The sequence below is a fragment of the Protopterus annectens genome, chromosome 12.part0, assembly GCF_019279795.1.
Source record: "Protopterus annectens isolate FY-2018-M chromosome 12.part0, PAN1.0, whole genome shotgun sequence".
Taxonomy (NCBI): domain Eukaryota; kingdom Metazoa; phylum Chordata; order Ceratodontiformes; family Protopteridae; genus Protopterus; species Protopterus annectens.
The window spans coordinates 981,076,407-981,092,121 of record NC_056746.1 but is presented as its reverse complement, the minus strand read 5'-3'; the positions used below and the strand labels follow the sequence as shown (position 1 = coordinate 981,092,121).

Here is a 15,715-nt window from a genome sequence, read left to right as displayed (position 1 = left end):
AGGAAACTTGAAAGAGGAAGAGACAGGTTATGAAGTGATATCATTTTAAATGTGGGCTTTATCACAAACAAGTTTAGGAAAGAAATATCCAGAGCTGGTCGCCAAGCATTTTCTTTCTTTCACACTAGGAAAATCTTTGAATAATATCCCTTCCTCACCTGGGATGGAGGAAATTGATCTATCACTCCTTGGAACAACATGTGATGAAGAACCAATGGAAACAAAACAGTCTTATCTATAGGACAAGGAATGACACCCTGGAAAGGAAGAATTTCCTCCCACTGCCATTTCTTACCTTGCCAAATGAGTTTCAGAACCCATTTGTCTGAAACTGTTGCCAAAGAGAAAGATGGAGATTCAGACTTTCTGAAAGAATAAGGGGGCCAGGGTGGGAGGAGGGGCACAAGATTTTTTGAGTAGTCATTTAGACTTGTTCTTGTTTTTGAGAGGTTTGAGACTTATTTTTGAAATCCCATGCTATTTCTTCTTAAATGTCTGTTTACCTGTATTTTGCTGAGACTGTTTATTCTGCTTTTTGCCAAAATTGGATGAGGCGAAACACATTTTTCTGAAGCCTGTCTGAGGCCTAATGAGAATAATGATCATATCGTGAACAGATATATGTGGTATGTTACCACGTGTAGTAGAAGATAAAGTGGTATTAGGGATGTTATTATGAATAACTGGGGAATTTTAAGAACTACGCCAGAGATTTTAAAAATAGTAGGTGCTACCCCATCTTTCTCATATCGGACATGCACAAATCTTAAAAAAGATTATGTTATAAAGATTTTATTGGACAAAAATCTGAAATAAGGAAGAAACATGGAACATTTTCCTGCTATAATTATAAATGCTGCAATGATATTGTAACCAACAGTGACTTTATACATCCGAATACAGGTAGGAAATATTTATTTAAATGCTTTGCTACGTGTAACACCACAGCTATTGTGTATATGGCATGCTGTGTAGCATTCATGGCTTTCTATATGGGGAAATGTGCAAGAAGGTTTAAAGATAGGATCACTGAACATAAGTCTGAGATACGTAGAGAGTTAAGTAGTAATGCCAAACATAGACATATGAGAGAGAAAGGGGATAACCATAAATTTAATTTTAGAGTAATAGATATAAGATGTAAAAGTAAAAGAAGTGGTGACTTAAATAATGAGCTAGAAGTGTGTGAGTATTCATGGATAACACTCTTGGAAGCAGACCACCCACCTGATTAGAATGTAGCGGTTAATGTGAAACCTATTCTGAAGGAGATGCAAATGTTTTTGAAGTGATTAATAATAGGTATATATTTATAACATATATTTTATACAGATGTTCTACAGATTTTCTGCATATTTTATTTGGAATATGAAATGTTTTTATATAGATTTTACTACTATTACTTTAATTTGACTGTGTCATGTGACCTGAATGGACTGTGTCATGTGATTTGAATTAGGTATTTAAATGAATGCTCTAGTTTGTGTATTACACACTGATGAAGAGTAGATCCTGAAAGTTTTGTGACCTGTATTGAAATAAAGTTTTTGTCTTCATCTAGTCCTTGCCTATCCTTATGGCTCTAGGTCTTGGATTTTTACTTTTATACAACAAACGACCAAAGCAAAGTCACCCATCTATGGTTGTGGCAAATTGCTAGCCTGTTCTGGTGCAAAGGCTGTATTCTTAATTTTTTCTTACTTTTAAAATAATTTTATTGAAGGAAAGTGAAACAACAGCAACACAAGTATGAAAATAGAATCCTGAGGAGCATACTTTTTGGTGACGGCAAAGCTCTGAAGGGCTTTGCCCTCAAACTTGTCTTTTCATCATCTCAGCTTGAGCTCCCTGACAGATTGGCCATATGGCAGATGCCCTGAAGCTTTGAAAGCTGTCTGGATATTATATCTTTGGCAGGATATAACTCATACTTAAGACTTAATAACGCAAGTCACACGTATCACTACTTAATAAGTAGCACTTCCCTGCTATGTTGGGTAGCACTGTTATGCCACACAGTGATTTGGAATGTAGCATCAGTGCAGATGGTACACTACTGTGTACAGTGTGCAGCTGTTCACCATGTTAAAAGAATTACACACTTCAGTAGACTGCCTGTCATAAACACAGATTATGTCTATGAGCTGCAGTAATGGCAGAGAATTAATACAGTGTATGGAATGCATTTATGAAAATGAACACTATGTCTATGAATAGTCCAACAAGTTATTTGTATGCAAATCCCTTGTTTTATTGGTCTGTAGAACACACAGACCCTTTTGAAACTTAAAAGAGTCATCATGTTTGGGTGACTTTAAGCATTTCTGAAAACAAAGAAGATAAAATGCAAGATAATATCTACAATTGTAAAAAACTGATTTGCTATGACATACGTACGCTTTGCATTCTTCAGCATATTTCCATTTTGATAAGAACTCTGACATGTTCTCATCAAAACATCTGCACTATAAGCCATTTTATAATTTCATTAGGAATAAAATCCATTCAGGTTCAAGAACAAACCAGGAGCGTTAAAGTATTAGGAAAGAGATGAAATGTTCACAGCAAGGATGCTCTCCTTCAAAGAGAACAAACCACTGAGCTAGCCAGTACATGTCTGAACCCCCCCCTTCCCCCACCCCTCATGTTTTGGGAAATAGATACCAAAGTACAACAAATGTCTAAGGTATGGTCAAAAATGGCCTATGCAGGTTTGTATCTCACCAATATGTGTGCTTTAAAGTGGGCAATGCAGAAAACCAAAAGAACAAGTGAAAATACAAAATAAGCACTGATCCTCTACATACCATGTATTGGTGACCTGGGCCACTCCTAAAACCGGATCCACATCAAATGTGTGAGGGATCATTGTGACACACAAAAAACAAAAAAAGGGAACTTGCATGTACAAAATAATGAGACAAGAAGGTGGCAATCATTTTAAGACAATAACATGTACAATACCAGCAACAAATGTAGTTACAATTTCACTGTTCTTACCCTACGGTAAAATCTAGGACAAATCTTGTAGGATCCTCTCCTTTTGTCATTTTCTTTGCATTCTGCATAATACTTGTCAATCAGTGGTGTTTTCTCTTCTTCTTGCTTTTTGTTCCCTTTGCTGATAAAGAAAAATAAGTACAATGACAACGGGCCTAAAAATAAAAGGATTTTGAAAGGCACTCTTAGTTAAGTTTGTTACTTTTTCTAATGGTAAATACCTTGCCATGTTTATAATTAGGTAACATGATGCAAAAGTTGTTAGATATCATGGGAATTTAACATGAGAGTACGGCAACATGAATTAGCCATGTAGTACATATGATTACAACAAGAAAGTACCACATCATGAATTAACCATGTAGTATCAGTCATGGTTATAAAAACGAGCATTAAATCATCAATACAAACTATCTTTTGGGTAGTTGAGGACTACTCCAGAATGAGCCAAAATATTATCATTCAACAAATTTAAGTAAAAATAAAGGGCTGTCAATCATATGCAACCAGACATAGTAATCCTAATCTCAATCTCACCATGTTAAAAGAAAAACCTTTTAAGTAGAACATTTAGTGACTGGTCCTAACATACTCAGAAAACCTAACCCCTTCCTAAGTAGAAGACAGTCTTCAAGGCATATGTTAAGTGTACTTTTTTAGCTTCATGAATGCAATATGTAAAAACACAAGCATCATTGAGTGGAATCAATCAAGCAATAAATTTCAAGTTCTTATCTCAAGAATCAAGTAAAAAAGTCCAAAATAATCACACACAAAAGTCCCCAAATGAGGGTCAGTCTGCAAATCTTGTCTTTAGCCACAGAAAGAAGTTAGAAGAATAAAATAATAAATTAATATCAGTTTTCTACAGAGTACAACTTTGTATAAATGCAACATCTGGGGTTAAAGTAAACATTCTGTAAATGTAACATTTGGGACTATTTAATGATGCTCACTCTCAGTGTTTTCTTGCAGAGTCCCAAAATGTACAAAGCAAAATCTTGAGGCAAAATCATGGATAGCTCCAATAAGGATGCCCATGAGCCCTCCGAAAGGGTACACTCAAATGGAGTAATTTCCAAGTTCAGTCTCCTCATGAAGAGGAGTAGGACCAATTGGCATCTTCCAGACTTTTCCATTACTGAACCAGTATCATAGGTTCATAGGTTCATAGGTGTGTACTAGGCTAATGGCCCTGCAGCCTTTACAAACCTAGGTCATAGAAGTGCCCTGGCATCATGCTGCCTGACCTTAGTTCCCACTGCTTCTATCAAATAGAGCTACTTTAGTGATCCTGGGGTGAACTTTCTATTTCTCATCCACTCATCCAGATTTCTCTTGAAGAGGGCCAGTGAGATGCTCTGCTTGACATGTATGGGAAGTCTATTCCATAGTATGGGCAGTCTCTGGGTTATGAACCTGTCCTTTTAGCATGTTCTGTTGATTGTGGTAATGAAGTTGAGGTCTCTGGAGTGTGTGGTGCAGAGGGATTGGGATTTCTTTAGATGTAGCATTTCTAACAGAGCTGGATCAGACTTGGCTTTGTAAGTCAAACAGAGATTGCCTCTTAGTAGACGATATGAGATAGAGAATAGCTGAAGTTTTTTGAGTCTGTCCATGTAGGACATGTGTTTAAGGTCTAGGATCCTCTTTGTAAGGTACTTTTGTGGCCTTTCCAGCTGTTGCATGTGTCTAGTGAGGTATGTGCCAAATGGGGCATTATACTCGATGACTGGCCTAATGAGGGAAGAGTAGAGTGAGATGATGACCTCTTTCTTCCTGTACGCAAACCCCTTAGTAATGAGATGTACCATATAGAAGGACTTTTTGACCACAGTGTGAATGTGGTGGTCAAAAGAGAGATTGCTGTCAACCTGTGTTCCCAGATCTCTTATAACCCCTTCTGTATTCAGTGGACTACCATCGATGTGGTAATTCATGAGAACTGGGTTTTTCCCAAAGGGGATGATGACACAATTTTTGGCATTGAGCTTAAGGCCATGGTTATGACACCAGTCGTTGGTCTCAGTGAGGCCTTTCTGTAGGATTTTAACATCACTCGGGGAGTTAATAATAGCTTCCAACTTGCAATCGTCTATGAACTTTGTCAGCCAGAGACCCTTTGTGTTGGCCTGGACTTCAGAGAAGTAGATACTAAACAGAAGAGGACCCAGGACCGAACTCTGTGGGACTATAAAGCAGTTATTAAGCTTTCTGGTGATCAGCAATCTCCAGGAAATAATGTACTGCACTCCTTCTCTCACCAGGAGAAAACAGACGCACTAATCCCAAGATGACTACTGAGAGGCAGAATGTGAGCTTTCCAATAACTGGTGGTCTTGCAATAGATGCTTAAAGGTAAGATGAAAAAATGGTTTATTCTACACATGTGCACTAGAGGAGTTAGATCTGAAAGTAGGTAACACGTTTTACCTGTAAAACCTCACTGCTTCAACACTTGTGACAAGAATTTAGAAATTAACTGATGACTCTTACATATCTCTAACTGGTCATTAAGGCACTTTAAGTTGAAATTTTAGTTCAAGCCTCATTCATGTTAGCACTATATATGCACCCATGTTGCATCTGTGAACTCACCATTACATGCTTGTAACAGTAAGAAACCAAAACTGCAATGCTTGCCATTCTTGACTTTAAAAAATAGTAGTTATTTCCAAGTGACAATAATTGCTTGAAATCCAAATATTTTAAAACTTAAGAAGTAGTTTATGTGGATACATAAATGGCACAAGTCAATAGCCTGCACAATGATCTATAATGAAAAGATTACTAACATTCCTAGAAAAATATGTTATTAGCATTATGTGCAATTTCATCTAAAAGTACAGGAATGTGTAAAGCTGTAATAAGTAGTGTTTAGATTCAGTTTCGGTAACATAATATGTATAACTGCAATAATCAGTGTTTTAACTTAGTTTTGGTTTTATAGCAAAAGTTTTACTAAAACGATTTTTTCTTAAGGTTGCCTTTGCATTTTAAATCAGTGGACGTTTCTTTTAAAACTGAAATATGATTAGACTTCCAGTGCACACACATGCACACACACACACACACACACACACACACACACACACACACACACACACACACACACACACATGATTCTAAAGAACTCTAGAATTTTTCCTAAAAGCCTTGCCCATGTTCTGTCAAATTATGTGTTTCTCCTACCTTTCCTACTAGTTATTACAGTCTACTTTTTTTACCCCCCCCCCCATTTTCCTCACACTGCAGGCATAAAATGTTGCTTAAGAAATGTTTACCAGTATAGTAAATCTGTTCAAGTGTAATAGGAAGTTAGACTAGATATAGCAACTATTGGAGAAGAGAGAACTGCTGAAGCTAGCTATGACAACATACTTTTAATTCTATTTTGCATTCTAGTTCATTTGAAGTATGTGGACTTTCATTCATTCTAACTGAAATAATGCTTGTTAAGGGTTTTATGAGAATGTTTAAGATAAACTTTTAAAAAGTTTGCATGGAACCTCTTGTTCTTGAGTCATAGTTTGTGCTTTAAAGCATACCTGGTAACTGTCCTGATTTTTGCCTCATACTTTTCGTCCCTTCCTCCTAAACTTTTTAGTTTTCTTCTAAATCATTGAGGAGTCTGAATTCATTGTAAAATGACAAACATTTGAGTTTCAGACCTCATATCCTTTCGTAAAATGCATATTACTGCAAAACCTGTTATTCTAGCAACTTTCTAAGTTTATATGAGCAATATTTAAAATTTGTCCCTGTTTTTGGACTTTTACTACCGTTATTTTTTGGCTTTCCTCAGATATCTTATGCTTAAAGGTTGAGAGGTACGCTTTAAAGAATTATTTTTTTTTCCTGCATCATTCAATGTACATAAAGGTATCCATTCACAAAAGTAGGACAGCTATACAGATGCATTTCTTTTGCCAATGAACTACAAAAATCAGATCTAAATGAACACTGTACAATATACATTTATTTTGCTTTAGCTAAACTTTAGAACTAAGCTACGTGTTTTTCTTTAGAGCAGAAGCCGAGGTCATTTCATGATGGAAACTCTGTTTGGCCTGTGGGGGCAATGAAGACATTTTTATAACTGCAAGACTAATTAGCTTACTTATTGATGTTTTATGGATAGGAAGACTGTGACTATTTTAGTAAATAATGTAGTTACAAGGTAAAGATCAAGTCTGAAAGTGTGAAACGAAACTTTCTTTTCAAACAAAAAATTGTGTTCGTAATTATCATCCACAAAGAGGAATCCTCACTCACATACAGCTCTCAGTCTCTGTAATTTTTTTCCAATTCTTCATGTCCACATTATCTAAAAAAAAGGTGTATTTCTAAGACAGGTGGCAGGAAATACTAGTGTAAGAAAGATGCACATTTAACTATAACAAAAAAGACTGCATTTCTGCAAAGAAGTTACATTATGAGGTGTGTTAAATCTGTTGATTGACATGTTTTACACCTCTTAGGCTGTTTGTTGAAGCATAAAATAACTAAACTGTTTATTCCCATTAAACAAATCTGCCTTCTGTTCTCAAAACTGGTACACCTCTGACTAAACTCTGGTCATATTGTCAGTAAGGTTTCAATATTGCTAACACTGCTTAAACAATACTTTTGTTAACTGCCAAGTACTACTGTGTCATAACACCCTTTCACTTCCTGCTTATAATGTACAAATACTTACTTGAATACTATAGCTCAATCTGAATTGGTGCAGGATTTTTCTTTCTACTCCTGCTAGATTAGGGTTGCCACCTTTTCAAATGGCCAAGGTGGGACATTTTCGGAACACACATCAGATTTTACAGGCCAACACATACCCACGGTCAGTACACAGGATAGAAGTTTATTTTTTTGCCTAAATAAAAGCTTATTCTTGTAGCAGTTTAGTTGCTTATTCTGTTTCTTGTAACATTCAGGTATTTTAGATACAGAAATAATTATTTTATGCAACTATTACATAACATATGGGGCATAATTATGTCCTACAATCTCAGGACATTTGCCATTTGTAATATTTTTTGTCAGGACACAACTGCCCAGAGAGGGACTGTCCCTCGCAAAGTGGGACAGGTGGTAACCCTATGCTAGATCAGTATGTACTTGGGCTATTTGTTGTTACCGTATTAGTAAAGGCCTTGAGCTTAGCCCACATTTCCAGTTAACAAATTTACAAGTAAAATAACTAATAGCACTTACAATTACTGGAACCATTTGAGTGATTTTTTGACCTGCAGGTCCAGTCAAGGATCATGTTTCTGTATATATCTTGATAAAACATCTTTTCAGCTCAATAACCAAAATGTAAATGCGTCTCTAATTTTCCCGTTTCTTTCTCTAGAACTTCTGAATCTCACACCCTTACAGCTCATTTGCCACTCCTATTGATTCAGCCATTTGGTACCCGCCCCTTGATGCTCTGTGACAAGTTATAAGTTTTGTGACAGAAACTATAAAGCTGGTTTTGTAGAACTTCTGAATATCACATCAAATTTCCTTATTGACAGCCCTATTTATTTATTTATTAGCATTAGTTTACCAAGACTGTCTAAGCTAGCACAAGTAATGCCTTTTCACAGGAGACCCAGGGAAAAAAGTTCTTCATATAAAACATGTACAAAAGATGCAAAAAGCAGATAAAAGTTACAGTGGCTTTAAGTAATTTAACAGAACAAATGCAAATAGAATACGCAGCGAAATATAAACAGTTTTACAAAAAAACAGTAGTGCATATGTAAGGCATGACTATAATTTAATATGAGCAGAAAACAAAGAAATTGGAAGGAAAAAAAGTGAAAGTCATTTGTGAGAACGTGCTTTTAGAAAGTAAGGTTTGAGGAAAAAAAGTATTTAAATTATGGTACTTTTCCGTTACCAGGGCAACAGTTCTAATGAGTGCTTGGAATCTTACCACGTGTTCGCAATGATTGATAATGGAAAAGTGCCCTCATGTTATTAGAATATGATGGGAAAAAAGGCCAGTCGCTCTAATCCTTCTTTTTTTTCTTAGGTGAAATGGCATTTTAACGAGTCACGCAACACCAGGCTTAAAAAAGTCAAAGTGTCCTACCTTGCAGTCTGCAGGCTCCAACACAGCTGACTTGAGTAAAGTGGATTGTTGCAGGAAATATTCATGTTCTGCTTCATGCTTAAACTAGTTTTTTTCCTACAACACATCATGCCTCTGTACTGCGTGCAAATAAAACCAAAAGTAAAACCAGTTTTGACAGCCATCCCCTGAAGCGTTTCCTAATAAAGTGAAGTCTGTTAATGTTTCCAGGTATGGTGTATAAGCAGAGTACATGAATAAATTACACAGAAGGTAAAGTTTATTTGTAGAACTAACTGATCTGTTTTGCAAAAGTGGTAGCAAACCGCTCTGTAATTACAGCTTAGCAAACCTCATGTTTGTCCTCTAACTTTGCAAATCTTGTGGAATAAAATATTTTTCTTTCAGCTTTTGATTTGTTTGAAAAGAAAGCTAAACAATGCACTTTAGCTCTATAAATATGAAATATAACTTTGATGAACAACCAGCCATCTCATCTCGCTTTATTTCACTGTCAGATTTCATTTTATAGCCAAATGAGCTAGCAAAACTGTCCCTGGTTCTCTTCAGAAATGTAAAGTGTTCTTGCAAGATCAACTCTTTAAAAGCTGGAGAAAGGCATGTTTAGTGATGTAACAGAGTGAAGGATAAGCAAAGTAAAAAGACATGTTTGAGAGGCAATACCAGGGAAATAGAGGAACCAGAACAGAAAGTGGTTGGCTAATGCATTGGACATGGCAGAGGTCGAAACAGATTAATAGACAAGGTAGGTGGCAAGAAGGTTGGGGAAGGTTGAGTAAAAAGAAACTGATTATTGTGAAGACAGGTTATAAGGTATGGGTGTATGGCTTGTAGCTGAGTAGAGGGAAATACAAAAGGGATTTGATGTGAAAGGGGGAGAAAGAAAATGATAGAAAAATTAAGGTAATCAGCCATATGTTGAAGGAGAATAGTGTGATGTATTAAAAATAAGGAGGCAGCTTGTGAAGAAAAGAGTAGGATGTAGTAATAAAAGGGGGAGGAAAGTTAATGGTTTAGGGAGAAAAGATGATAGAGAGGTAGGCTTTATATATAGTATATCACTATAATATATGTAGCTAAGGTAGATCAGGTGTGAGCTCTTAGAGATATAGAACAAATAAACATAGCCATTAGCAGAGTTGTTTGATTTAGTTATGTGGAGTAGTTTTTTTTATCTACTGAGCAAACAGGAGCTATTTGGTAAATAATGTTGAAGGTTCTGAGTTAGGATAGAGCATTTTAAGTTTGTGAGTAAGGTTATGTGTGCTAAATAGTTTAGATAGAGTCAAGGAGAGAGGTGGTTCTAGCAACTGTAGCTGTTTTAGTTTTATACAATGGTGAGAATAATATGTCACATTAGCAGCAAATTTGGCTACTTTGTTGTAGCATTATTCAAGGACGTTATTCTGGGTTCCTAGAGATTAATGCAAACAGGGGTTGGGTAGAGGAGAGATTGAAGGAGGAAGGTTGAAGCAATGTATTTTCTAGCATGATCTGTTACATAAGGGGCCAGATTCAATCAAGCCTACACTAAGTGTACACAATATGTATTCAAGAACATTCTTATCACATTTTTGTGTTTTCTAGTCACTCAGAAAAATGTAGTCTACTTCTACATAGTGGATGATATTTGCATATTTGCTTGCTGAGTGGAGGTAGTGCGCAAATACGTTGAATAAGAGAGGGTCTAGAAGAGAGCCTTGGGGAACTCCATCTACTATGGAAGGAAAGAGATGTTATTTTGCTATTTAACAGCCTGTCATCTGCAGGACAGGTAGGTGTCAAACCAAGTGAGTGTAGTGCATCTAGGCTTAGGGAACACAGTTTTGTACCAGTTTTGTGTGAAATGGTGTCAAAAGCCTTGGATAAGTTAAGGAAGACTTTGAAGACTAAGTTTTTCTCATTTCTGTTGTGATTTATTGTGGCTACGAACTTAAGGAGTTCTTTAGTAGTGATATGATTAGGGTGGAGGCCTACTGTCTGAAATGCACCACAGTAGCTGTGTATGAATATATTTCTCAAGAACTTTTGAGAGTGGTGAGAGGATGGCTATCAGTCTCTAGTTTGTAAGATCTGTGTAAGCGCCACTCTTGTGTAAGGATAAGATGTAAGAGTTTTTCCATAGGTTAGGAACATATCTTTCTTTAATGGCTCAGTTACTATAAAAATTGGGTAGTCCAATGCATCTGCTGCAATTTTACTGTTCTTTCTTGATAGGTTATCTGGGGCAGCAGTGCTAGGTTTCATATTTAAAAGTATTTTTTTATGGTGGAGATGAAGATGGATTCCATGGAGAACATTTTAAGGTAGAATGCTAGTTTAGAGGATGGTTGTGGTGTAGTGGTGGTTGAGACATTTAGGACAGAAGTTAATATGTCGAAGAAGGGTGTGATGAATGGAGAGAGCAAATTGTTTGAGTTGGTTAAGGGACAGCAGGAGGGCTAGGTTGGCTGACTTGTTCAAGATTTAGTAGTTAGTTGACCGAAGACCAGAAGAGTTTTGGGTTCTATTGAATTAAAGTTTGGAGGTTGATGTAATATGATTTCTTGTCAGATTTAATCCTTTGCTTGATACTACTATTTCTGAGGTATTTAAGTTATAGGTTAGACTCTGTCTTATGTTTTTCCTTAGGGTTTCCCATGCCTGTTCCTCTGGTTTAAAAGCTGGTTTGTCTGGAGATCCAGGTTGTTGGATTTACATTGATTCTTTTGGTTCTTACAGGGACATGTACATTTAAAATGTGTAGGAAAGTAGTGTTGAATAGGGAGACAATATTGTCTAGTTGAAGAGTTAGTAGTTGGTACAAGTTTATTAATTTTACATTTAGATGAGACTATATTTTGGGAAGGAAGGCAGATTGCTAGCATAGTTGCAGGAGTGGAATTTATGGATATTTTGGTGATCCCTTATAGAAACAATAGGCAGGTGGATGCTTAGGGTTTCTGGAGATCACCAGAGAAGATAATTTTAACTAATGAGTTAGTGAGGATCCAATCTGAGTTAGAGTTCTTGTCAGAATGCTTACTGTACCTACCTGGGGTTGCAATAAGCTGAGTTAGCCTGTACAAGCTTATTATATCATTAGAGGTAACATTATTATAGGATCATAGGATCATAGGAAATTACTAGTCTGTCAACCCAGAGGTCATTTTAAGCTTATCCATTTCATCTTAATGTAATACCATAAAAGTGCTAGTCAATACCCAAGATTGCATTTAGTGATGACTGTCCATGTCCAGGAGGGTTATGGGCTCTATCCCCAGTAAGAATGTATGGTACCCCATCGAGTCTTCCAGGTACCTCTTGAATAGTGTTGTAAAGGTGCTCTGTTTCACATGAATTGGTAGCCTGTTCAAAAGACATGGCAGTCTCTGGTGATAAATCTGTCCCTCCAGCATGCCCAATTTACATCTCTGGAATGGGTAGCCCTAGTCCCATTTGAGTTACGGATATGCAGCAAGTTTATTAGGTTTGGGTCTTTGATTGCTTTGTAGGCCTGGCTTAAGTCTCCTCTAAGAGGTTTATACAATACGGAGTATAGTGACAGGGGCTATAGTCGGCCTGTGTAAGGCATGTGCTGGAACCCCTTGATCTTCTTTGTTAGAAACCTCTGAGGTCTCTCTAATTTCTGCAGGTGCTTAGTACGGTACACGCCAAATGGGGCATTGTACTCAATTATGGGCAGGATAAGTGCCAAGTATAGGGGTGTTATAACTTCTTTTGCTCTTGAGGAGATGCCTTTACTAATCAAAGTGTGCTACATAGAAAGCTTTCCTTACTACAGTAGACACATGGTGGTTGATGTTAAGGTCACAGTCAACTTGTGATCCCAGGTCCCTTACCACATCATGGGTACTTAGATTATTGTTGTTGATTTGATAGTGTGAGGGGACATTGTTTGTGCCAAAGGAAATTATGATGTATTTCTTTGCATTCAGTTTGAGACCATAACTAATACACTAGTTGCTGGTCTGCGTGAGACCCTCCTGGAGTATACTGGCATCATTTTGGGATTCAATAATTGCACCTAGTTTGCAGGTGCCTGCAAACTTGTTTAGCCACAATCCATTAGTTTTGACCTGACCTTCTGTGAAGTATATACCAAAGAGTAGGGGGGGCCAGAACTGACACTTGTGGCACCCCACTGGTAGCAGGTCTGCTGGTTGATGTGGAGTCACCCACTTTGATAGTGTGTGTCCAGTTTGTGAGCCAGTTGGGAACCCATCTTAAAATGAAGGGGTTTACATTCAGTTTACTAAGTTTATCAGTAATGCCTGAATGTAGGATTGAGTTGAAAGCCTTTGGTCAAGATATGCTGTGTGCATAGATTTGCCCTCATCAATGGCCTTGCTCACATTTTCAAAGAAATCCACCAGATTTAACAGGCAGGATCTGCCCTTCACAAAGCTGAATTGGGTAGGATCCAGGGTTTGGAGGTCACCTATGTCTTTATTTATGAGGTCCATAATGATTCATTCCATGGCCTTACAGATGAAGGTGGTCAGGCTTATGGGTCTAATTCCCCGTGTTTGTTGCTAGGCCACCTTTGTGAAGGGGAATAACTGTTGCTGTTCTCCATTCCACAGGAACAAAGCCTGTGGTTAGGCTATGATTGAAAAGAGTACTTAGTGGTGATGCTAGTTCATGTTTTAGCCTATTTAGAAGACAGCCTGGGATGTTGTCTGGTCCTGTAGAGGCTGTGTTTTTTGCCTTGGACAAGGCTTTGAGGACCTGCTCTTCAGATATGTAGGGTGGTGTCGGAGTTTGGGGGAAGGTTTGTTGCAAGTTAGGAGGGGATAAAGGAGTGAAATCTTTTCTATATCTATCCACTAGCAGGTTTACTATCTCTGTGTGGTCAAGGTGTGTGATACCGTTGGCCACTAGTTCTGCACATGTTTGGGTCTGACTCTTTAGGTTACATATGTAGATGTAAAAGGCCTTATGGTTATCCTTGGCTGTACTTGCAAAGTTTCTCTCAAAGCAGCTCTTGGAGGATTTGATAAATTGTCTTATTTGCTTGTTGAGGCTGAGAAGGGTGCTCCTCCATTGTTGGGGCCTTGCATTTGCTTTCTTGGACAGCAACGTTTTGCATTTATTGTGAAGGTTGTTGATGCTGGATGTCCACCATGGCAGCTTGTTTTTACTTAGGGCTCTGGCTTTGATTCTTTTTGGTACAGCTGAGTTTATACACTTATGCAAGTGATTGTATAGGGCTTTAGTGTGAGCTTCAGTGTAGTTACCACTTCCAGCTTGGGAGTGGGGCTTGGAATGTATTTATACCTTCACCTTGGAGGGTATAGTTTACCTTGGTGAAGTTTTTTAGTCTGATTTCACCCCTTGTGAGTTCTGGTGTCAATCCCAGCTTGAAGATGACTAATTTGTGGTCAGTTTTAACTAATGAGGGTTCACAGCTGTGGCAGTGCATCTGTTTTGACATGTTGGTGAGGACCAGATCCAGAATGTCTGTTCTCCTTGCTGCGGTAGGGAGAATTTGTTCCAGGGCATTGGAATTAACGAAGTCAAGACATTTTTGTGCTAGTGAGTTAGGGCTAGCGTAGGTTTCCCAGTTGATGGTGGGATAATTGATATCCCCCATAACCAGTGTGTTCTGTAAAACTTGGATTGTCTCCAGTTTGGTCAAGTAGGCTTCATGGGCATTGTGACCGTCGAGGGGGATCTATAACTGCCTATGACTTGAATGGGGGTCTTACCTACTGTAACCTGGACTTGGAGTAACTCCATGGTCTTGCCCAGTCTAACTAGACTGGAGGTGAATTTATCTCTAATATAGATTGAAACACCACCTCCTTTGGTTTTCACATGATCGTTTTGCGGTCTAAAGGTGTGGAAGGCATTGTAGCCTTGCAAGGCTGGGGTACTGTCTGAAGCCTTGACCCAGGTTTCTGTGACTGCACAGACATCTAAATCTTCTAGTGATAGAAGTGCTTTCAGGGAGTGCTTTATTTTGGTTTACTCTCCTAACATTTAGCAGCATGACCCTTATTTTGTTCTGATTGGTTAATTTCACATTGGTAATGTTTTCAAGACCTTGTCTAGAAAAGGCATTATGTGGGAGGCAAGAACCTTTGCCAGCAGCCAAAAGACTAGAGGTGCCAGATGCAAACTGTATCTGACAAAGTAGCAAGGTTTTTCGGCTATGGCTTCCCAGGCTGACAGGAATTGGATCCCTTTTGAATTATACCAAAAACTGAGCCAATTATTGAAATCAATCATTTTTTGTTTATACTGTGGCATCATTTTAGGTGAGGGTAGTATGGTGCTCAAGGCTAGGGACATATCTGCCTAGGACACATACTCAGAGAGCTCAACCATGTCTCTCTTCAGATAGTCCAGTTAGGTACTTCTTAGGTCATTCACACCAACATGAATTATGACACAGTCATAATGGTACTTGTTGCTGAGAGGCCTGAGTGCATGTGTGATCTGACGAATCCTGGCACCGGACAGGCAGCTGACTGTGAGTTTCTCCTTGTCCAACCTGGCGAGTGGGACATCAATGTACCCCACTACTGAGCCTTCAGTAACACGGAAATTTGTTTTTTGTGTGTTATGCCTTACTGGCTTGGTGGGTGAGACACTGGTGTTGCTATGTGTCATGGGTGCTGTGGG

At 38.0% G+C, this 15,715-nt stretch overlaps 1 protein-coding gene across 1 annotated transcript in view; it reads right to left on the bottom strand.

Annotated features, from left to right (window-relative positions):
* The window catches only part of LOC122816239 (serine/threonine-protein phosphatase 2A regulatory subunit B'' subunit gamma-like), a 161,389-nt gene that overhangs the window by 100,874 nt on the left and 44,800 nt on the right, over nucleotides 1-15,715 (bottom strand). The window contains exon 3 of the mRNA XM_044088982.1: nucleotides 3,001-3,155. Within this exon, the coding sequence (XP_043944917.1) occupies nucleotides 3,001-3,155 (155 nt within the window). The remainder of the gene's footprint in view (nucleotides 1-3,000; nucleotides 3,156-15,715) is intronic.